Source organism: Lissotriton helveticus, chromosome 7 (genome assembly GCF_964261635.1).
Source record: "Lissotriton helveticus chromosome 7, aLisHel1.1, whole genome shotgun sequence".
Taxonomy (NCBI): domain Eukaryota; kingdom Metazoa; phylum Chordata; class Amphibia; order Caudata; family Salamandridae; genus Lissotriton; species Lissotriton helveticus.
This window is the reverse complement of record NC_136068.1, coordinates 99,059,483-99,084,966: the sequence shown is the minus strand read 5'-3', so window position 1 is coordinate 99,084,966 and position 25,484 is coordinate 99,059,483. Positions and strand designations below refer to the sequence as shown.

At 43.2% G+C, this 25,484-nt stretch overlaps 1 protein-coding gene across 1 annotated transcript in view; it reads left to right on the top strand.

The window, feature by feature from the left end:
• Positions 1-25,484, top strand: part of RBBP8NL (RBBP8 N-terminal like) — a 168,874-nt gene that overhangs the window by 122,804 nt on the left and 20,586 nt on the right. Inside the window, exons 7-10 of the mRNA XM_078650424.1 lie at positions 2,385-2,548; positions 5,168-5,250; positions 5,622-5,770; positions 24,511-25,351. Coding sequence (XP_078506550.1) covers positions 2,385-2,548; positions 5,168-5,250; positions 5,622-5,770; positions 24,511-25,351 — 1,237 coding nt within the window. The remainder of the gene's footprint in view (positions 1-2,384; positions 2,549-5,167; positions 5,251-5,621; positions 5,771-24,510; positions 25,352-25,484) is intronic.

Here is a 25,484-nt window from a genome sequence, read left to right as displayed (position 1 = left end):
CATTCTTGTTGGGTATAAGGTGGACGTTGTTGGCTATCTGACATTAGCAGCATATGCTACTGCATGGTTTTAAACCAGATGAGTAGCCCTGTGCTAGGTTACTTTTACTGATAATGTCTTGTAGTTCACATAGACTGCTTCCTCAATGATATTTCTGATGAGGCTGGTCATGGGGTAGCAGGTAGTTAATTTGTACCCGACGTGGGAGACTTAGTAGAGAATCTGTCTTGATTTACCATCAACTGGGAACATTTCATAACATTGGGATGATATGACATTATTGCTGAGGGGAATGAGAGCGTATTTTTATAGGGGCTTCAGAGTCAATGATGGAAGAATGCAGGGGTGTCTTTAGTACAGGTGGCGCCCAGTGCAACATTGTTTGTTGGTGCCCCCCCCCCATCCATGGTAGAGGTGGTGACCACCTCCACCACTGATTCCCTCACCACCACCTTTTAACAGTGCCCTTCAGGTCCCCATAACCACTCTCTTTCAGATGCATTTCATTACTTATAAAGCAACACTCACACCAGTATAGGGTGTCAGAGCACTTTGTATCACACACACATTACACAGAGACAATCATTCATATATTTGTAAATCAGGGTATAGGAAATGTTACACATGCCAGAAGACCACAAGGTGTAGGGGTCACATGTCATCCATACTGGTAGGAAATATAGTTTCAGAGTGCTTGGTCTGGAGAAGCACAAACACAGAATTGAAAACTGAACACTATAGTTGGGGGTTCTATTTAATAATAAGAACCGATTTCTACCCAAATGAACCCTTTTTGCAACATTAATCTATGCTCTAACCTATACCTTGCAGTGTTCATGCATTTCCTTGATGACAGGTAATAATTCACTGTTCTATATTAGGACGTTAACTTATAAACTGCAAGTAACAAAAGAGTGTCTCTTAGAGAAGGAGTAACCCACTGACCAATTAACATTATCTGCACTCTGTGATCTGCATGGTACACATTCTTTGCAGCAGTCATGTTAATCCTCTGTGCTATTTTATGATCAATCAAAACCTCAACTAGATAAAACTTGATCTCTCTCCAAGAAGAACATTTATCACTGGAGTTATCTTGACATTTTTATTGTTGCCCGGAAATTGCTGGATGCAAGGAATCCAGCAGCAGGTACTTTTAAAACCAAAATAAACTTGCAAACATGGCGCACCCTGAAGTCAGCACCAGGTGCGGTGCCACTGGTCACACCACCCTAGAACCGGCCCTGGAAGAATATCGTCTTCAAAGGGGATGGCCTTGGGGGACACGGAGTTTAGTGCACAAGAAGGGGTCTAAATCTACTCAATTGATGATGGAGCAGAGAAAGTTTAGATACAGTAAGGCTGCCTGTTTGATGTTGTCAATGTGGGTCTCATTATGTTTATATCTCCAGGGAAGAAGTGACTAACAATGGTTAATTTACTGCTCAATAACTTCTGGCCTGTCTTCTCTCTTTAAGAGGCGGGGCCTGGAATGCTGAGAGTAAATGATGCTTTGTGTTTTTGTGTGCGTGTTGGGTGGATGCCTACAGATGGATGCAGTTGGTAGAGTGCGAAGTCCTGACTATAGCTAGGTACCTAACCCTGCAACTAAGTACCGACATGTTAAAAAAAAGATACCCTCCTCTACCTGATTGGCTCCTGTCTCACGCTTAAAGAACCACCCTCAGGACTTGTCACTGTGCTAGTCCTGTATCGGTGTCTATACTCAGGTCTGAATTTGCTCTTCAATTCTAACCTTCAGCCCTTCCTACAACAAACCCCTTCCTCCTTTAAGGGCTGTTCTAAAGTACCTGAGCCATCACTGTGGGTGTCCCCAGCCTCTGGGGTTTGATGCAAAAAAGAAAGCACAGGGAGGCACACAGAAGTAGAAAACACAAATGCTAAACAAAACAAGATCTATCCGGAATCTTCAATTACGTTTGTCAAGTTTTTTAATAGCTGCTTGAATCACAAAAGTGAAGTACTGATGCAGCCAACGCGTTTCACCCTGAATAGGGCTTCCTCAGGGCTATAATAAACTGTACTGCATATTGTAGTATGTTCTCAGTAGTACGCAGATGGTGAAGAAATCTGTGAAACCTCAAACTGATGAAGTTCATTCACAAATTATATATCCTAGTCATCCAATCCGAATCAGCAATAGAAATGTTCACTATGGTGAGTTGAACATTCATAAGTTTGTTTACTTAGTTCAAGAAGCGCCGTGAGCACATTTCGTGGGACGCGGTGTCTCACGCTTCCACCACCAAAGTGATAGGGGTTTGAACCTGGGGGTTGTAAGCATCTAGAGTTCTATGTTATTAAATTATTCAATCATCAGTGAATGTTGTTTCATCATCATGGTGTTATTTTCTTTCCCTTAGTGATAGAACAAAGACCCAATCAGTATTCCTTCCTGAAACTCCCACTACTCCCAACTCGCCCTTACCTCTGGCATCTCCAGGGATCCAGAAGAAAAGCTTTGAGAAGACCCCTAACAGAGAAGGTGAGGAGCGAGAGGACGGACCCTGTCCAAGGCTGGCAGAAGGTGAGTTTTATCTGTGCCGTCACACAGCATACTATATGACAAACTACTTAGGGGGGTCAAAGGGCTGGTTTACCGACTCATACTAGATACATGCCCTTATCAAGAACATGCAATATAAACCATAGGGTATCTAGGAGTCTAACGAAAGTGAAATCAAATCACAAACGACCATTGTCATGAAAGAATAGGTGAGAGGTGGAAACTACATTCATCAATTGCATCACGTGACAAAGTAACAACACATTCACGAGAGGCACATATTCTAGGTGGACATTTTTCCATCAGTTGTCACACAGCATACACCTGTCAGGTGTCCTTAAGAGACCTCCAAGGGCCAGGCTGCACTTAGGGTCTGCATGTCTTTGGCACGTCTACCCTCAGATCATCCATATGAACAGGATCTCAGTACTTACCGACTGACTCCCAATGAACATCCCTGCTCCACTGATCCTCAGCACTCGACATACAGTCACTCCACCTGCTGTGCACACTGGCTCGGTACTGTCAGCTTCCCCCAGTGATTAGGAGCTCTTTACTTACAAACTGACAAGAAATCACCCGGACTGTGCTCACTTAATAGGTGATCTGTGGTTATAGCTGATTGACTAAAGGAGCTCAGTAATTACAGTTTACTCACAGTGGACATGCACACTTCACTTGCCCTGAGCGCTGTACCTACAGCCTCTCCCATTAACCAAACACTCTGTACTTCCAGCCTCTCCCAGAATCTGTGAGGTGCTCTGTACTTACAGCCTCCCAGGTGACCAGGAGCTCTGTACATATATGGTATATTCCAGTAAATAGGAGCTCAGTACTTAGCGTCTGATTTAGATCTTGGCAGACGGGTTACTCCATCACAAAAGTAATTTGTGGAAGCTGATTTGTGGACTGTTATTGTATTTTGATGTAGTGTTCTTTGAAGAGATACTTCTTCAACTCTCTCTTAAATTTACAACCTCTTCCAGTGACCAAGAGCTCTGTACATACACCCTTAGGCACACTGAACAAGCCTGTTCTTCTGACCATGAGCTATACACTTTAAAGCCTCTCCCAGTTACCAGCGGCTCACTGGGACCATAATCTCGGTACTTACAGCCTTTCCCATTGCCCATAAGTTCTGGACCTATTTGGTCTCTACCAGTGACAACACTGGGCCAGTCTATTGAACTGGTCATTAGCTATGAACTTACAGCCTCTCCAAGTGACCAAAAACTCTGTGCTTCCAAACTGTCACATAGACAACAAGTTCCGTACTTATAGACTCTCCCAGTGACCAGGAACTCTATACTTACAACCGCCCCAGTGACCAAGAGCTCCATACACATACAGTATTTCCCCATGAATAGGAGCTCAGTACTTACAGAATCACAATGGACAAGACTCTTCCACTGATCATGAGATATGTACTTACGCCCTCTCCCAGTTACCAGCAACTCTGCCTTTAACTCCGCTCATGGCGACCAGGAGCTCTGTAATTACAGCCTATCCCAGGCACAAGGATCTCTATACTTACAGACTGACAATATATATGCATGTTCCATTCACCGTGTACTCTGTACTCTATCAGTGAGCAGGAGGACTAAGTGTACAGTCTATTCCAGTGACCAGGAACTCTGCGTTTATCCCCTCCTTTAGTCAAAATGAGCTCTCGAATTACAATCTGACGGCTTCTGGTCTATTCTGCACAAAGTGGCCAGCACTTCTGTGCAAGCACTTGAATATCCTGACCCATTTAAATTATAGGGAAGTGACCTACTATGAGGGCAGTATGAAAGGGAAACACTGCCCACAGCACATTCCAAAGAGGAGTGAACTCAACAGAGCCAACATAAAACTGGCACCTGATTCTGCACCAGAAGGACTGATCCGAGGCCACTGTCCCCGGCAGGCTGGTGAGCCGAGGAAGAATCACCCAACTATTTGGCTGATTCTATGTAAAGACTTCTAATGGATCAAGAGAAAATCACATTTTGTTCTAATCAAAAGCATCTTTTGCAAATGGTTTGAAATTGCTTGCTACTATGGGAATCTTTGGTTCATTGAGTTTGAATTTACATTTGTCTTCTGTTTTTTGTTCCTTTAATCTTGAACCCATCCTTAATACTAACCTATACCCATACTCATACCATAATTTCAATCATAATTCTAACCCTAACTCTATTCACCTTACTAATCCTAGTTTAACCCTAAATTATTTTGTAAACCTATCTCTGCCCCATCACTAACTTTTACCCTCAACTTAAATCTAACTCTAAGCCAGATCCATAAGCTAACTTGATCCCTCACCCTAATCCTAGCCCTTACTAAACCTAACTCTGACTTTCATCTCATTCCAAACCATAAGAACTTGCCAGAACACTGTCTCTTTAAATTTTTTGAGCTTAACTTATCAACATCTTTTGCTTTTCTCACTAATCGTTTTTCAATCTATTTGTTTAGAACTAGGTATAGTTGAAAGGAACCAATGATCTGAACTAATGGTTGATTAGCATCAGACTGCTCAAAGGCCCCTTTAGCAAACAGTCCATCTTTAAAGAACTGAAGTATATTTTTGGGGGAAGGCCAGCCTCCCTTTAAGGAAACTTCCCATTACCATAATAGGTTGTGTTTGTATTTTAGAAAAATCAGTGCCAAGACTTTCTCCAGGACCCAGAGCATCACCTGCAGTAATGGCAACAACAGATAGGCGGTTATACGAACTGGTAAGTTACTGGAACTTACCACCATCTTGCCTACTCATGCAGTTAAACATATAGGGAACTTGCTACACTTTCTGACAGATCATACCTTGCATATAGCTGTTGGGGCTGAGGAGGAGTCAGGCACATAGTAGGCATGTCCTGCAAAATCTCTGAAATTGACCTAGGTCGCAGTCATCTGCTAGGATAAGTCAGATGATCAGTAATATTGGAAAGTGGTGTTATTATATGTCAGTTTAATATATACAGACAACTGGTCAAGGGGAAGCCTTTGAATGCAACACCAGCTAATAGTTGGGATCGAAAGAGAGACAGCAGGTCAAGGCAAGGCTTTTGAAGGTCACAACTTCTAACTTTTGTCCCTCTATATTGAGAACTCGCAGCGGATATCCAATCAACTTCATGGAACGATTGCCGTTGTGCGGCCTGGTTCCAGGCCCTGCCAGAATGAAAGAAGCTCGGATGGTCCAACACAGATACCTTGTAAAGCAACGATGGCAAACTACCACAGCGATGCTGACGCGTATGTACCTCTTCAACGTAGACACTTACATGTAAAGTTAAAAAAATGAAAATGCACTCAATATATAGAGAGCGCTTATAAAAATGTGAATTGTTGCTTTTTGACTGTGGTTCAGCTAAGGGCCTTGTTTGGGGGTTCTGATCTATGTTGGCGAGAGTGCAAAAGGAGGGGAACGCTGCTACATATCCGGCAACTTTGCTGCTATGTGTGGAGGTACTCCTCGGTGACCCTGGCAATGCCGAATCTACCCCCTATACACATCTATTGGCAAACTCATATCTCTATTGATGAGGTAACTGATATTTGCCCATGAGTGGAATCAGGATCCCCTCCTCCAGAGAGCCGAGCGCAGGAATGGAATTGTAGTTGACAATCTCACCTGGTTTCTCCTTCCTCTCCCTGGTCCCCACAGACCCAAAGCAGGCAGTAGAAAGTGGGCAATGCTGTCCCATTGTAAACCTTTTCTCCCATGGTCAACACGGTGCTCTTATAAGCAACATTAACAAAACCAATCTTTAACAATGAATTTTCAGTGGATATTTGTTGTTTTTATGATAAACTGCATCTAACTTCCAGGTTGATATAATGTGCTGTAAATATGTCCCGTGAGTTTGATGCCACCTAACAGCTCTGAACATCCCAAGTGAACTATCACCTGGCTTACAATCAGGCCATGACAGACAATAAAGTTTCCTGTGGCAAAATAACACTCAAACAATAAACATACAAAACTATATATTTATTAAATTATATCACTTATAACTTATAAATCCTATAATCACACATAAGGAATTTATTGATATTTAAGAAAATTACTTTGTAATAAAAACACATATATTTGGCACTTTCTTGCAAACATCATTGGGTATTCAATCCATACATGTAGATCTCTAAAACCAGATGCGACAAGAAATGAGCCTTGTTATACTTTTTGATGCATTTCGATGGATGAACTATAATGGAAACCATCTTCTTCAGGACACTTCAAATATGTATTTTAACCCCTTGCGTGCGGCCGCGTTTCCCCCTCCGGTGCTGAGCCCTAATGAAAACGGGCGTGGTCATGACGGAACGGTTCCGTCATGAGCACAGCTCAACCGTAGCTCATGACAGAACCGTTATGTCATGAGCACCGAAGGGGTTAATCTTTAATTTTAAAAAATCTTGGATACAAAATTCAATTGAGTTGTAAATATATAAGTTCTCCAAGAAACAAACAATAACACTTTACACAACATAAATTTAAAAACATTTACAATTTACATGATTTTTGTTCACTATAAAAATATTGCCAATGATAAGATCTGGAAGGGAAATGGGGTAATATGGCACATAGGGACTGATTACAATGGCGTTTGGACCACAACTGACGAGCCGTCCACTCATGCGGTCAGAGGTAGCGGTCGGAGGGACCGTCCGACGCTTTTCAAAGGGCTTAAGGAGCCCATCGGTGCATCGGAAACAGTTCATAATCCATTAATGATGGAGGCTCTGGGATTATGATATTGATTTCCGACAACCATTCCATGTCAGCCTTTCTGACATGAAAACAGTGGCGTAATGAAAGTTGAAGGGGCCCCCCTGCAAGGTACACAGAGGGCCCCCCTCCGGATTTAACCCGTAGCTCTCTAGCGTGAGTACAGTGCTGAGGGGGCCTCCTGCAGGTCGTGGCCCCCCCGCACTGCGGGTGATGCGGGGGCCTGTGTTACTCCCCTGCATGAAAAGGCTGTCGGAAAGTGACATTGATGGCCCCTAGCAGGGCCCCTTCCCTCCTAGCCCTCTGTATTTGGGCCTCGGGGGCTTCAAAGGATTCCCTCTTAAGCATTCCTGCACAGTGTGGCAAGCGCTGTGAGGTGCCTGCCAACCATGCAAGAATGTTTGAAAACATCTATTTTTCAATGGAAGCTTGTGCCGCGGGCCTTTTCCGCCCGCCGCACAAGCTTCCATTGAAAAATGTATGTTTCCAACTGCCCTATGGGCGTTTGCATCCAAATTGGGGTGTCTGAACCACCAACCTAAGGTCGGGCGGTTCCTTTCCCACAATAGTGTTCCACCCAACATTGTAATAAGGCCCCTAGTGTCATCAAATAGGAAGAAAGGGGGGAAGAGTAAAAGAAAAGGAAGAGAACAAGACCTTTAGACTGTTATCCTTATATATAAGATCAATAAGAAGAGCTTCCTCAAAAGGGTGACAATCATCACTCCTTTTTCTCATCACCATTGACCCAAAAAAACTCACCTTTCATACCCAGGCGACACCTGGTCAAATCATTAGCCAGGCCCATGCCTGTACATTAATTATTCATGTCCTAAGGACCAGTGCATAACTGTAGCTGCTTTTCCAGGCCATCCAAATGCCAATGCATATTAGAAAGGAGCCTCACAACTTCCTCTATAGGACAAATATAATTCTCATTAGGGTATTATCCTCCTAAAAAATGATACAAACCTCAATAGAAACAAGCATTTGCAATGCAATAGGTCTCGCTTTTACACGACTTTAATTATAGGCATTGCAAATGACAATGCCTGTTATTTTGTTTTAAAAACCCAAACATAAATATAAGCATTGTCATTTACAATGTCAATAGTTCAAACTCGCGTAAATGCGAGACCTATTGCATTGCAAATGCTTGTTATATATTGGGGGAGCGAGTTCCACAGTTTAGAGACAGACACTATAAATCGTCTGTCTCCCCAGTTCACTTTCTTTGTTCGAGGAACTGGGAGCAAATGGTCTGAGGAGGAGCGTAAGGCTCTTTTGGGGTTGTATATCCGTAAAGCTTTTTTTAAATAGTCTGGGCCTATATTGTTGACAGCTTTATAAGTGATACAAAACGCCTTAAATTTAGTACGACTCCTGACCGGGAGCCAATGAAGTTGGCGAACAATCGGGGTGATAGAGGTAAATTTTGAAGTATAAGTCAAAATTCTAGCAGCCGCGTTTTGAATTAGTTGCATCTTATTAAGAACTTGTTCCTGGGCGTTTAACAGCAGAGCATTACAATAATCGATTTTCGAAAGAACTAAGGTGCACATTAAGGTTTTTCCTGCTGTAGAAGGAAGGAATGGCAGTAATTTCTTAACCATCCTCAAATTATAAAAGGATGCTGAGACCACTGCCTTAGCATGGCTGAGAAATGACAATTTATTGTCGAATAGTACTCCTAAGTTCCTAACTTTAGTAACCGGAATTGGAGGGGCTCCTAGGTCCGAGGGCCACCATGCTGGGGACCAAGAAAGGGTCAATTTACCAAAGATCATGACCTCCGTCTTGTCAGAATTTAATTTTAAGCAGTTGTGGTCCATCCAGGAGCTGATAGCCATCATGCCTTCCTGAAAGTTGGTCGCAACTGCTCCTCCGTTATTATGGATGGCCAGTACCAGCTGAGTGTCGTCAGCGTATGATGTCAACCCAATTCCGAATGATTTAATGACCCTCGCCAAGTCCGACACATAGATGTTAAAAAGTGTCGGACTTAACGAGGATCCTTGGGGGACACCACATGGTAAGGTAAAAATAGGAGAATAAAAGCCACCCAGTTTGACAGACTGTTTACGGCCTGACAAAAAGGAAGCCAAAAGAGATTTGACTTTACCCTGAATGCCAATATGGGCTACACGGTCGATCAAGATGTTGTGATCGACCGTGTCGAAGGCCGCAGACAAGTCCGATAGTATCAGGACTGCTGCACCTCCTTGATCCATAATGAATCTGACTTCATCTGCTGCCTTTACAAGTGCTGTTTCTGTTCCATGTCCCTTCCTAAACCCAAATTGGGTATCGTCAAGGAGATTATTCTGGTCGATATAGTCTGATAGCTGACAATTTATAATTTTTTCGAATATTTTTGATGGGAAGGGAAGAGATGCAATCGGGCGATAGCTTTTGGGCTCTAAGGGATCGAGATTTGGTTTTTTCAGCAAGGGTTTTATAATTGCTTTCTTCCAGATCGACGGATAAGAGCCCGAAAGAAGCATAGCATTACAAATATTTGTGAGAACTGGAGCAATCAGGTTGGTTACCGATTTTAGAATCAGCGGTGGACACGGACCAAACGGTGACCCTGATTTGATGGTTGTAATAAGATCAACTATCTGCATTTGAGAAATTTGGTCAAATTCACAAAAAAGTGTTGACATGGAGGGGTCGCTACTATTAGGAATACTATTATTAGGGCTTGTAGAGTCAGTGCTCACCTTAGCGGTGATGTTGGAATAAATATCATTGACCTTAGACTTAAAAAAATCCGCCACGTCATTACACAGCTTTTGTGATGGTTCTGTAGTTGTACATAATGGTGGGGTAGAGAGCTTCGTGACAACTTGATAAAGTGGTTTGGTAGAATTTTTAGCTGATTCTATTTGTTCAAGATAAAAATTCTTTTTCTCTGTAATTAGGAGCTTTCTGTATATGGCTAGTGCTTTTTTGTATAAATCTTTATGATTGGTATCATAGTCTCTTCGCCAACGTCTTTCTAAATTTCTACACCGTTGCCTTTCTAGTCTAAGGGTTTCTGAGAACCAGGGTGCAGACGGTGAGTTACGATTGGGCAGCATTTTTTTCGAGGGAGCTAAAGTGGTAAAAGCATTGTTAAGCCAGATATTATAGTTCTCGGAGGCTATTTGTGGATCTGTTGTATCCCTTGGTTGGGTAGAGGCTAAGGTAGACTGTAGGGTTACACCGTCTATATTCTTCCAATCACGTAATTGAATATAGGAGCGATTTGTGATGTGTACGTTTTTGTGTTTTTTAATTAAAAGTTTGAATATAACTGCCGCATGATCTGTCCACGTTAATGGTTTTACTGAGGGGGAGATGATTTGAAAGTTGTTAGTAAATATACCATCCAGGGTATGCCCTGCCTGGTGGGTAGAAGAAGTAGTCAGTAGTTTAAGACCTACTGAAGAGATATCTGAGATAAGAGTTGAGGTATCTCTATCATTAGTATTCTCTAAATTAAAATTAAAATCACCTAATATTGTATAATTAAAATGGGATGCTATAGGTTCTAATAAGGTATTGATAGATGCCAGGAAGGAGGATTGAGGGGTGGGTGGACGATATAGAAGGATTCCTTTAAAGGACTGCCCGGGAGAAAGCGTAGTAGTAAAGGTTAAAGCTTCTGCGGATTCAATATCGACAGGTTCTATTCTTGTTTCAAACTGTTTTCTGTATATAATAGCAATACCACCACCTTTTTTCCCTGGGAGTCTGTCCTGTCTGACCACCTGGTATCCATCCGGGGTTGCTGCACAAAAATCTGGTCCAGAAGCTTGATCTGCCCATGTTTCGGTAATAAACAAAATGTCTATGTTATGATTGGTTATAAAATCGTAGATTTTCACATTATGTTTTGTAAGAGAACATGCGTTAATAAGCGCACAATGGGTATGTCTAGCTTTTGAATCTCCTAGGGGTGGGTTCGGCATTTCTTGCTGACAAAGAGGAGTCAGTGTATACATACAGTTTTGGCATTGCGAAGATTGTAGGCTACAGAAAGAGTCTGCGGCAAAATGAGGACAGCAAGAACCTCCCATAGTATTCCTTATGTCCCTTAGTTGAGTATTAGTATAAGTAATAGTCTTGTTACTTTGATGGAATCTGGGGGGGCCAGGAGACATGGCGCTAAGCGCGATCTTAGCGCGGACGGGCACCCCTTTGGCGCGCCCGTAGCGCGCGTCCGCTGCGCGTCTGGAAGAGCATGGGCAGATATAGTCTAGCCCCTCCTCCAGCTAGACCGCAAACCTCTGGTCCTGCCGGGCTCCGGGACTGACTCAAGATGGCGCCCTGCCCTCCATGCAAACTGCAATGCAGCCGCGATGGACCGGGGCAGGGGCAGCACAATTCAGCACAGGAAGGTAACGAATATATCAATTGATATCACAGCAGCAATTAGATTGTTAAAACGATGATTTTAAAAATTCGAGTGGAAATGTTAAAAAACGAGCAATTTGGCATACAATAAGCAGAAGAGTACACACTAATAGTAATTATTCATTAGTGCGCCTCGCAGTCTGCCCCTCAGCGTTTAAGCAGAGCAGTAGGAGCTGCCACCACCTACCACTACCGCTTCGCGCCTCAGTTTGTATGCCAAGATATAGTCTAGCCCCTCCTCCAGCTAGACCGCAAACATCTGGTCCTGCCGGGCTCCGGGACTGACTCAAGATGGCGCCCTGCCCTCCACGCAAACGGCAATTCACCCGCAATGGGTAGGGGCAGCACAATTCCGCACAGGAAGGTAACGAATATATCAATTGATATCACAGCAGCAATTAGATTGTTAAAACGATGATTTTTCAAATTCGAGTGGAAATGTTAAAAAACGAGCAATTTGGCATACAATAAGCAGAAGAGTACACACTAATAGTAATTATTCATTAGCGCGCCTCGCAGTCTGCCCCTCAGCGTTTAAGCAGAGCAGTAGGAGCTGCCACCACCTACCACTACCGCCACTATATGGCACAGAGATTGTCCTTTTGTAAAGCGCTCTTATGTACTTGGACCATTATACAATTAAAGATTACACTCATAATGAACAAACATTAAGCATCAACGCACACAATGGAATTAAATTAATGAATGAATGCTAGTGCTAGAAGAGAGTTACAGCGATATATGCCTTAGCAGAAATAACATTCAATTAGATAAAGGCATGAAGTATTGTGAGGGTTGGAAGAAGAGATATTCACTTCTGGAGAAGGCTAGTAGTCCAAGTAGATACAGTAGAGCCAAGGAATGCTATCTCCCTGTAACAGTGAAGTCAACCAGACACCGGAAAAGAAAAGGATCTACTGTGATAGAAAAACAAAAGTATTGTATTGGAATTGCATTTATAAAGCGCTTACTACCCCTGACGAGGCGTCGAAGTGCTTTTTCGGAGAGTAGCATGCTACTCCGGAACCCATAAAGGATTAGTGTTGAATTAGTATAGTGAGACCCTCTTAAGTTTCTGTGGTTTACATGTTGAGACATATCTGACGTTCATCTAGTCCTCACAAAGTCCTAACGATGGCCACATCCAATGGCATGTGACCCATCCAAATTTAATTTTCTTGTCATTAATTAAAGAATAAAATCAGCCAACTTTCAGCCACTATCAAGACACTCTTGAGTGCTAGGGAGAGGGGGCAAAACAGGCAAGTTATATATAAACATGGTATTACATATAGGCATAATACATGATAAATAAGTCTGTAATATGCTGTTTTGTTAAAGATAAAGGATGAAGATCCTTCAATGTGCGTCACTCACAATGGGTTAAGAACAGTATATGATTATTCAAAGAAAGGTAACGACAAATGGAAACTCTGATGAAGGTAACAGTAAGTAAGAGATGACACATTCTTTAGTAAAAGAGGGATGGAAAAGGTGAGACTTTGAAGTAACTTCTATAATGAAGAGCCCTGGATAAGGTGACATCTTCTGCTATACTGCCCTATCTATTGGGCGGATTGCTAAGCGCCCTCTAAGTCTGATGTTGGCACAGAACACATTTTGTGAAAGCCTGTCCACACATTTAATTTGTGCCGGTGAAAACCAGCAGCACTTATTTCGATGCCTCAGAACTTCTCATGCAGTCCCTAGGAGTGTGTGAAGACTGGGTACAAGCCACAATTAAAGGTCCGTCTTGATCTATGCCCAAAAAACCAAGGAGTGCGTTAGCCAGAGGTCACCATTTTGTACAGGTAGCCATATAGCCACAGTTACTAACCTGATCTTCTTGTCCCCCATGATTGCTGCAAGCTTCTATGTAGAGATGTTCACCGTGTCCTTCTCTTTGACCGAAGCACAAATGTGTCCTGCAGGCAGTGGTATCTCCCCCAAACTGCAACAGTCAACTAAGGGACAGAAGAACAGATCATTAAGCAACTTCCTTGTAAACACAAGAATTTTCTGTGGTTGTGAATTTACATATCCATACAAGGTGCAAATGTAAGTAATGATATTGTCACATTTATATAAACAAATGAAATGAGGAAGTGGAATGTAGCCTTAACTTAGCACCATCATCTTCACAGCGCAAAGAAGCACAGTGTACCATAAACTACAGCCGAAGTAAACCTACTTCAAATTAAAACTACAGTGAGCTTCTAAACATCCTTGTATGTAAGGTTATGTGAGTGATCAAACGACCAGTATCTGCCTAGTGTGTGTAAATGAGTAAACATGCATGTAATACAGGTATCAGATGCAAAGCTTGCCTTGGGAGACCCCACTGTTAATGCATGGTGCCATCATTACAAGCAGAGGCTAAATAAAGAGTGAGCGACCCATCAAACCCTGCGGCTGACTGATTACAAGGGACACTTACATAACAAAACGTGGACCCAGCACTGAAGCGCCGACCTGGCGAGATTCAAGCCGCTTTTAAACTCAGTGTCATTCTCTCTCAAAGTACCAGTCTGGACGACAACATATGGCCCAACCCTACTCTCTCCGAGGCTGCGGGATGAAAATGTAGACAGACAAGACCCGAATGCCACTCTTTACTGGCCGTAAAGCAAGAGAACCACTTTTAAACAAATTCAAACTAGTCAAAAATAGAGATGGTTTTACAACTAATACGTCCTTCTACTGTGTTAGAGGCTTGTCACGTCTTCTGTGACTGGGGTCTGTGGGAGATACTTGAGTCAATGCTGTTCACAGCACCAACCACTTACGGTTTTGAGCAAGATCTACAGACTGGCACTGAAACATTAAGATTCCTAAAAGAGAACTCCCACCACCCGAGTAGGCCGCAAGTAGGGGCTGGCAACTTTTTTAACAAGAGACCGAACCTCTACACCCCTATGTATTACTCTGCTCTAGTACCCAGTGCTTTTCTACAGGTGATGAAACAAAATGTGAACTTGAACTCTCAGGCGAAACATGTCTGTTTGTTCATCGTGACCACCGACGCCAGCCAATAAGTTAGATGAAAGCCGCTCTCCATTTCTGACCTCATCTGACCCTGCACCACCAGCTCTACTGGTTGCAACTTGTTTTCTTGCCCAAGGGCTGCTTGTTTGCTGATCATTTTCAATGAATTGCTCGTCATTCTGTCCACCATGCTGACCTTCTACGTCCTTTATTTCGGACATGACTGATGTACCTGACATCAGCAAGCTCACCTGACCGGTCCAAGTGGTGTAACGCACTGTACCCAGGGACACTATGTCCTGAATGAAAGTTGGCATCTACTTCTTCCTACATCTTCATCTGATGTCTCTTTTCAAAAGCAATTTATCTTAACTGTGGTGCCTTGAGTGGTACATACTCAGTGCCGCATCTAAAAGGCACTAGATAAATAAAATAAAACAAGGGCCTCACACCTTTAGCCACTGCGTGTTAGTATTATGTACCTCAGTCAGCTCCGCCCCCTTCTTGCAGTTGAGACCTCCGACGAAGACCATGTTGGGCATGACGGGCCGCGGGTACTCGAACACTAAGTCGTACCTCAGCAGCCAGACTGCGGCTCGGCCATGGAGCTCCGCGAGGCTCACGTCCCTCTGTAGACCTCAGCAGCCAGGCGCTCATACTGGCCGTAGAAGTTCTTGAACAGCAGGAGCTCGAGGTAGCCGAAAACGAAGTTCCAGGCGCGTCGTCCCCCCGCATACCGCAAGTCGGCCTGCAGGCTGCAGCGCGCCTGAGAAGAGGACAGGAGGACAGGAGCGTGACGCGCGTGAACGTGCACGTTGACGTTCCCGCGCGTTCACGGACCTGAGTCGGCTCGTGCACAGGCCAGTAGCGTCACGTGCACAGCCCTAGCTCCCTTGCCAGTGAACACAGAGACTATAGAACTCCCTGGCGGGAGCGCTTCGCGCTCCAACGCCAGCTCGCCCTAAAAACGATGTATTGTGTATATGCACATCCAGGTGTTTAATTCATAAACCTGTCACTTAATGCGTCTGCCCACTTCTAAACCACCGACTTCTTAAAATCCTAGAAGGTATATAAATGATTTGATATGAATACCGCAGTAGAAAAACGTAGTGGTGTTATATACCATCAAAACATTCTCACCGTGGGGGAAAAATACATATAACTTACGTAGCACTAACTCTGGAATACCAAAGCCACAGCAAGCTCGTCAGCTCACTTAAATGTGGGTCAAATGGATTGATTTAACCCTTTGCATGCGTCGGACGTCACAGTGGGCGTGTGCGGAGGACGGCCGAGGGCCGTCCGATCTCCGCCCACTCTTCTTTCCCCAGCACCGCAGCGGAACATGCGCTGCGGTCAAGGGGTTAAGATAGCATTGACTACAACAAACCAAAAGGACTCATCTGTAAACACCCCCTACTCATCCTATTCTTCCAACATATACTGTGGGAAATACTGTCAGAACCCAAACAAAAAGACTCTGCAGCTCACAGACAGGGGCACATACGCTGCTGCATTAGCATGCATTACCAGGAGAATTAGTTTTTGTGACAGGCTCATGTATTTACAAGGGAAAACCATTAACAACGCGGACTAAACCACGCGTACCATTATAACGGAACAGAACATAGCGGAACAATGATTGCTTTAGCCACACATATGCATGGTAAAGGCAGTTAGCGTTTTAGCATTGCAGCAAGTAGGTGGGGGTGTTGGAGACTTCCTGCAGTCGACATTCGATGGAACGGCGGCTTGGTCAGTACTTATTTTACTTTTATTTAGGTTTCAGGGAGGGGCAGTTTTTAGGGCTGCAGTGGTTTTAGGGCTCAGGGTGGAGGGGCTGGGGTCAGGGTAGTTAGTAGGGCTGGGGACGGGTTTTAGGGCTCAGGGTGGGGGGAAGGGGCAGTGTTTAGGGTTGGGGTCGGATTTAGGGCTTGGGGCGGGGGTCAGGGTAGTTATTAGGGTAGGGACGGGTTTTAGAGCTCAGGGTGGGGTGTCCAGGTAGTTTATAGGGCCGGTGGGTATTTTGCAGGAATGGGGGATGGGTTTTAGGGCTCAGAGCGAGGGGACTGGGGTCTGATCCATACTACGCATATGCCTTAACAAATCATGCCTCTACCATGCGTGGTAAAGACACAGCCATGGTTAAGATCATGTTGTTTAGGCATGCGTTGTTAAGGCATTTGTTTATCTTTCATGCAACCATATCCAAGTACACTGAATACCTTATTCATAGTGCACACCTGTTACTTACCCAAAACAGCTGTGATCTCAAATTTTATGGGCATTCTGTAAAATGAGCGACCATGAAATGGCTGCTCTCATACTCTTACCTCATGCTGCCCAATAGTTGAATTGTATGGAAAATCTGACAAGAATAACAAACATCACTAATTCAAGGCCATTCGATCCATACAAAACCTCAGGAAGCATATACGGTCCAAAAAATTTTCTAGAGTGAAAAATGGGCAAAAAACACAGACACAACCTAAGATATGCATTTGTAGACTTTTTAAAAATGGTCGCCATCTTGGAAGGGTCTGAAAATACTTGGCAAGCATAAAGATAGGGCTCCTACCTCACTGTAACACATATGTCTCTGAAAACAGATCTAGGATTCTATCAATATATTTATATACAGATTTTAAGGGGCTAAAACTCAGACCAAAGAGAAGCTTTTGAGAGGATTCGAAACCTAAAAACAGACTGAAACTCTCAAGGTTGTGTTAATGCCATTGTTACAGATGTTACCTCATACAGCCATCTCATTCTTCCTGATTGTTTACCCCAAATTTACATGTCACAAAAAAGGACATAAAGAACTGTTCCCTCAGTTTCCTTACCATGTCACCCCATTCTCAATGATAGCAATATCTTCTCCACTTAATTGTATTCTCATTATGGTTCATTCCCACATAACGCTCAACTAAGGGGGCTCCCCATTTCTTAGTGCGTATGGCTGATCTATGCTCACAAAACCTATTTCTAAAATTCCAGCCAGTCTAATCCACATACCCCTTCCCACAGTGACGTTTTTACTTTTACAAATGGCCATGAATTTAGTATAAGACTTTATTATTATTATTAATATTATTATTATGCGTTCTTATATAGCGCTCGATTACCCGTAGGCATCTCGGCGCTTGCCTTGGGAACCCGTCATGGCTTTTTCCCTGTGAGATACCCGTACTGGGCATCCCCAAGGTGAAATCCAGGCATCCCGCCGCAGGGGGGCCGTAGTGGAGATTAAGCAGGCTGATGCCCAGAGCTGCAGAGTGTGAACCCGTGATTCGAGTAGGCACCGAAACGAGAATTATCGAGTCCGTGGATATTTGGGCTCAAGACCCTGCCGCATCGGGAATTGAACCCTGGTCCCGGGTCTGACCTCTGCTTCAGGGTCTACCTCCTCTAACCAGTGAGCCACACTTCTCCACTATCATTACACGCTATACATGAGCCGCCATTATTTAACTTGCAGGCACTGCATGATTCACATTTAAAATTGGTAACATCTTTGGACCTATCTGACACACTTCCTTGTACTTTCCTATTATTGTTTTTCTATAAGTATGTACTAAGGGATTTCTTAAATTCTCATTCCTCTTGAAAGCAAATAAAGGCTTGTGCATCATTTCTTTCCCCTCACTAGTTAAACGATACCAATTCCTATTGATCAAGTTCTTTAACTAGTTACTGATGTTATAAAACTTGGTGACACATAGAATCCTAGCTAACTTAGTGCCTTTATCATTGGTTTGAAATACATTATTTCTGTCTTAAACATTAGCTCTATTACATGCATGCCGAATCAATCTCCTGAGGGTATCCTCTATACATCAGTTTCTGCCTAATCTAAACATGTTTCTCAAAATCTGCCCTGCTGCTACAATTTCCCCTGCAACCACAGGAACTGTCCAAAAGGGATGTTCTCCCATTGGCTCTTAGGGTGGTAAATCTGATAAAGTAAAATAGTGTTGCGGTCTGATGGTTTCCAATATAATTTCAATTTTAGGACTCCTCTTTCTTCTTCAATTATTAGATCCAAGAACTCACACTTATTATTGCCGCAGGAGTCAGTATATTTCAGATTAGGTTGTCTAAATGTAACCATTCTAGGAATTTAGCAAGTAATGAATTAGTCCCAGTTCAAATGAAGAAATCCTAGTCTATAAACCACAACCAATGTCTAATATTCTCATAAAAGTAGACTAATTCATTAAAAATGTGCTTCACCTCAACGTTCCCAACATACAAGCAAGCCGAGCTAGGAGCACACTTGACTCCCATACTGCTCCCTTTTAGTTGAATGTAAAGTTCCTCCTTAAATAAAAAAATATATTATTTTTAAGGATGAGCCTTACACACTCAACCAAAAAACTCGTATTGGGTATTTCAATATTGCTTTCCTGAAGAAATCCCTCTATCACCGAATGGTATCATTCTGGGGTATATTTGTGTACAGTGCTTCAATATCTAAGGTTACCTTCTATGTTTGGGATCATATTGGTAGTATAGTTCACATGAAGATTTATGCTTGTATACCAATTCTTTAGGGATATGGTCAACATATTCACTCAGAGGTAGGTGTGGGAAAAGAATTCCTCTCTGCCGGCGGAGTTCGTGGAGATTTGTCCACTCTGCGCTCCGTGCGGAGTCCTGAAAAACTCAGCAAAGTGACGCGAAGCGGAGTTTTGTTTCTCAAGCGGCTTACCAATGGTACGTTGACGAGAAAAAATAGCGCACCAGAGCTCCTCCTGGCAAGATTTCTGATCGCAGGCGGTTGCGACAAGTCGTGACTGCTCATGTTGGGATATCTGCCATTCGCCAGCCCATAAATAGCCACTATAGTTAGCTTCAGATTCAGAAAGGATGCACATTCCTCTTCACATATCCAAATCTCTTATTTCACCTTATGCCGTACTATTCAAATTTAATTTTTAAGACTAGACAGTCTACTCTAGCACACTGCTGAGTAATGTTCTTTTACATTCATCCATATCAGTATTTCATATTCTGCTGTGTCCATTACTACAATCCCCCCTCTTTCGTCAGCAGGCTTGACTGAGTCTTTTCACAGCCTGCCTTTGCGCTTTAGACAAATTATTAGCCGGACCTTTTCTCTGGGGTCTTAAGAAGTTTCTCAGCTTCTCTTTCAATTATACTCTCACAAAGTTCACTTCTTTGCCTACCTGTGAGAGGGAAAGAGTAATTGTAGATTTCCATTTCAGCCCAGATCTATTACTAGTTTCTATATTTTCTTTACCTTAAAAAAACCTAGTAGGTCTAATCTTTCTAAAAAAAAAAAAAAGATTTCAAATCCTTGTTTTATTCATACCTGTTGGCCAAGTGGTAGGGTCAGAACTTACCCCTTTCTCTAAGACACTAACTTCTACACTTCTTAGCTTCCTACAAGACACATTTATAGTAGGAGCTTTATCTAATACTCCTGTTGTTACCACTTTCTCCATCACCTGGACCTCATTTATTCCTATAGAGGATGCATTTGAAAGACCCCCGGCCCCTTCCTTGATTTCTCTTTGCTCCCCTGTTATGTCTGTTCTCTAAAAAAAGGAGGGTGAATAGAGCCCATTGTTCAAGGAATATGAATTGATTCTGTATTCCGTTTCATCTTCAGAATCTGTTGCCGAAACAGAAGTATTTGAGTAGATAACTACTTTCATTGATCTATATTGTCCATTATTCCACCCTAGGGTATCAGGCATTACCGAGCATTTATGCCACCCTAAGAATGACTCCTGATCAATGGCCATGCACACTTTTCTATATGCACAGGGATTGGTCTGCTGCAGCATCCCTTGCTGCCAGGCTTATGGCACACGGCGTTTAGCGATATGCAGCAGACTTTAGGCAATGGTCCGGATGACTGAGCTCTGCACCAGCCTCTACGTCACAGTGCTCGCTGGTCATGTTCCACTGTGAATCTTCTTTTTTCATCTTTTTTCAGGATTCGCACAAATAATTTCATATAAAAGAATTTGAATTACATGGGGGGGGGGTTCGGGGGCAGTATCTGTACCTTTTAGATTCCTTCACAGCTTCTGTTGTTGAAGTGATGCCCCATTATCCCCTCCTGCAATTGACACCTACTTTTTCCAGGATGCAGGCTTTGGTCCCTGACACCTTCTAATAGCCTCCATGGAAAATAACTTCAATTTCTGCCAGCCTTTCAGTGATTCAAGGCTCCCAGACTCTCTGAAGCTTTCTAGATCCTGCACTCGGCAATGTGAAAACATGTTCCCTTGTCCAATCAGAGCTACTTTTTCCCCCAAAATGTGGACTTTGAACTGCCAGTTAAAATATACAATTTTTCACCCTTCAATCAACCCTTTGGAGACCACTGACTAAGATTAGGCCTGGGCAAAATTTGTAATTACACCGCAGTGATTGGAGTAATTTCATGTTACTCTTTCCTAAATTTTATACGATTATGCCAGTTTTTGTAGTTTAGAGTAATTTGGACAAAAATGTCTACTCAAGAGCACAGGAACAGACCACAAGCGACTGCTGGCTGTATTTGTACCAGGTTTGTTGCCTTTAGAGCTATTTTCTTAGCACAAAATGCAGTTATGCTCCTCATATAATTCCACATAACTCTGCGTAATTTTACTTTAATGTCATGTAATTACACTATAGCAAATTACGCAAGTTCCACCCATCCCTAATTTATATCGAACTACAAAAATCCCGTATCTGAGTAAATGTGTGGCTTCCGCATCATTGTTATTTCCTTGTTTCCCCCCCTTAGCGCCTTGAGACCCTCCGGGTGAGTAGTGCGCTATATAAATGTCTGTGATTGATTGATTGATTGATTGATTGATTGCTTCTTACTGGCTACGCCCCCTGCTTCCTGCCAGCTGCTCACATCCTCCTGAATTCTTCCTGGGGCTTCTGCCCTGCTATGGAGCACGGACCTATATCAGCTACATGTTTGCAGCCAGTGTTCTTCTACTGGTCGCGCGCTGCTTCATGTACATATTTTTTTTACATTTTGCCATGCACTCTTTAAGAGTAATAGCACTGAACAGTCTCAATCGTCTAAACCATGCATTGCATTTACAACACAAGTCATTACAATGATGTGTTCGGTAAAGCGATATTGGACTTTAAAGTCCAGCGCTTTCCCTTATGTCGCGGGGACTGGAGTTGCAATAGTAAACTATACTATTTCAAAGTCCAACGCGCCCCTAAGGCAAGTCATTGTGACGACTTGCATGGTAAATGGAAGGCGTATATTCGTTGTTCTGCACTCGTTGTTATGGAACGCCTGGGAAAGGAAAGTGTGGTTGTGTCATACAACCATTTCAATGTGCTTGACATCGATTGCTCCAGCTCTCGCTGGAGCGGATGAAGTGTGTGTTTGCATTTGTATATGTACAAAAAGTTAAACTGATTGGGTCACAGAGAACCGCATTTCCCAGAGTTCTTGAGGACACAGTTTGACACAGTGTTTACTACAACCTCAGAAGGAAGATACTGCAGCTATTAAGTTGCTATTTACGAGCAAAGTTGAAACATTTTAACACAGACAGATTATGAAGGGGTGCTCTTTCGAAACACTAATACAGGTACTGCCTCCTTACAAGGAAAATGTATCTTTCTTTTCAACTTTCTCTATCTATTTGTAACAAAGATTTACAAAAACATTATAAAAATAGCATTAGCAAAGTCAAGAGGTTGGCAGACAGCACCAGCCCGATTGGCTTTTCCAGGTTAGATTTTTGCAAAGACCTTCGAATTTTACTAAAATTATGGGGCAGATTTACTAAATGATCACGCAACGCTGCAAGGCAAGCTGTTGCGCTGTGTGGTTGGAAGAGAGCTGAACAGCATTCTATTGACCAAAATAAGGCACTGTTCAACTCTTTCCCTTCTCTGGTGCACCTGTGGCTGCCTAGCACCAACGCAGGCACCCATCTGCCACTACAGAAGGGTGCCTGGGCTGTGGGTAGGATTTTGTGATGGAAGGGAAACCCACATGCACAAAAACACTTAGAGTCATGTTCCTCTTTCCATGTGGGCTGCAAAATTCAGGAAACATGGAAAGAGGAAGCAAGAAGCTGAAATGAAGGAGATGTTTCTCCTTGTTACGCCTCTCTTGGTTAGACGCACCATTTTGGCACCAACCCAGGATCACTGTCTTTAGTAAATTTGGGTTTGTGTCAAAATGCATGGGTGAATGCATGGGAACGCCTATGCTCCCTCCATGAAACAACTACCAGATGCAGTTCAAAGAAACACAATGCAAGGTGTTACTCTTTTTTATAAAACCCACGCAAGGCAATGGATGTGGCCTTGCGGCTAGAGCGGCCGACCTCAACGCTGGGGAACCAGGTTCAAGTCTCAGCAGGGAAGCTCAACATCCTGTGATTCTGGGCAAAACACATAGGGCCAGATGTAGGTAGGCTTTTACCGGTCAGTAAAGGCCGAAATCGGCCGTTACCGACCGGTAAAAGCCTTTTCCTATGTAGGAGGCTTATTTACTGATTCGGTAAATTCCGAATCGGTAAATGTTCATTCGGTATTTACCGAATCGGTATTTACCGATTCGGTAAATACCGAATCAACATTTACCGATTCGGAATTTACCGAATCGGTAAATAAGATGTAGGAAGCAATTAAAAGAGTGCTTCTGGCCTTTAAGAATTCGTTATTTACCTAAGGAATTCCTATGTAAATGCATAAATGTGCATTTACACCTGTGCCATGTGACAGACATACATGCCCTTAGGGCATGTATGTATGCCACATGTGCACACCAACACTAATCAGGGGTGCAACAGGGTGTCAAAGTGACACCCTGCCACCCTTGACTAATTCACAATTTTACCGAATCGGTAATTACCGATTCGGTAATTGACATTCATTCCTATGGGCCTCCAGGCCCATAGGACTCAATGGCAAATACCGAATCGGTAATTACCGATTCGGTAAATACCAAATCTTACTGATTCTATATTTTTTACCGAATTATTATTTACATCCCAAATACCGAATCTGAAATACCAAATCGGTAAAATTCGGTATTTTAGAATCGGTAATTTCGGATTACCTACATCTAGCCCTTAATCTCCTCGTGCCTAACAAAAATGAATGTGTCCTTGTGTAACGCAACTGGTGCTCATGTAAAGCGCTCTGATACCTGAAACCTTTGGGTCAAGTTTGTGCTATATAAAACTCTGAGGAAAAAAAACTACCTTTGTGTGGCTTTGTAAATCAAGACTAGCATTTTGTGTCCTGGACAACCACGATGGAAAAATATTAGTAAACCTGGGGCAATGTGTAAAAACTAGTTAGTTATGTGGGTTTTAAGCCAGAATTCATGCATTAGCCTGTTGTTGTGTAATTCATATTTCTTTCACCCACTCCATCCTGGTGCAATGGCTCAGCCCACTTAAGCCATTGGCTGACTTCATTTTGAGTAATGACGCGCTTGCCCTTTCACAAAGAACACTTCCACACACAAAGTAGTTCCCTTCAGTGCCAGGGACCACTGTGGTAAAGTGTGCTTTTTTGCCTTTAACCAATATATATTTTTTAATTGCTGTGGACGCTCCCAAACAATAAAGGTTTCCAAACACCAAGAGATAACAAAATTGGAATTGCTGACACAAATACTGCCAGCCAATGGTAAACCTTTTGGCTTTGCCAATGCTTGTTTTATTTGGGGGGGCGGGAAAACTCCATCTTCAAATGCTTTTTGTCCTTGAGTGCCTTAAATCCTTTAACTGTACCTGTAGTTGAGAAATTAAAAAGTAGAAATTCCCAAAGAAACATAATATACGGCTAGAAGCAATATAGTCTTTTGTTCTCAATTCGCTTCCTAACACCCCTGTCCTCTCTTTACCTCCTCCAGACATAGCCGAGAATCCTGGGAGAGAGGGTCTCACTATGAAGCCCTGAAGCAGAGCAGCCGTGATGAGCATTTCTATCGCCTTAACCAGCAGTTAGCCCGGCATCGGACTGCTATGCGCAGCCACGCGACACCCATGGACAGCATTGCCAGGTTTTCAAGCCACATACCAAAGGCCAGAGAAGCGGAGCCAGTCCGCAAGCGATCCCAGGACGACGGGGATGAGAGGAGCCCAGTAGCTGGACGAGTAGTGTACCTCAGCGAGCAGGATTTAAAGGGGCGGCTTTCCATTCTTGAGCAGCGAGAGCGACTTCAGTACTTTCGGGTCAGGAAGCAGCAGCAATTCCAGTGGGCCAGAATGGAGTCCCCAAAAGATTCCAATTTACCCCAGACATATCTCAACCAGCAGGTCATTGGAGTGGAACGAGTGCAATGCAGAGACACTACCAATGGGGAACTCAGGTCTCCGGACACTTGTGACCAACAAGACAGGAGCCAGCTTCTTAAAAACTCTAGAAACCCTGAGACTGCTTGGACATCAGTCAGTGGCCTTCCGGACAAACCCTTGGATTTGTCCGATTATGGCAGAGGAAGAGATAGCAATGAGTCCCCGGAGAACAGCTGGCCCAAATTGGGCCAGCCTGAGCCAAACCGCCAGAGTCCAGCATGCAAAGAGGACTGCTCGATACTGGAGACCGTAACAAGTCCCTCCAACACACTAGACAATAATGTTGCCAACCACTGTTCTCGCATCTCCCTTTCCATGATGGCCGAAAGCCAGTTTCGAAGAGAAAATGATACAAGCCAAGCCACTGCAGAGGATGGTGTCTGTGAATCCTCTTTGGTAAGAAGTTGATGCTTTGATGCTTATTCTATGTGGTCTCTTTATGAATGTTGTTATTTGACCTGATCAAGGTCAGGAAAATTCTCAATTTGAGAAGGACTGGTTCTTAAGGATCATTCTGTTTTTAGCTCTC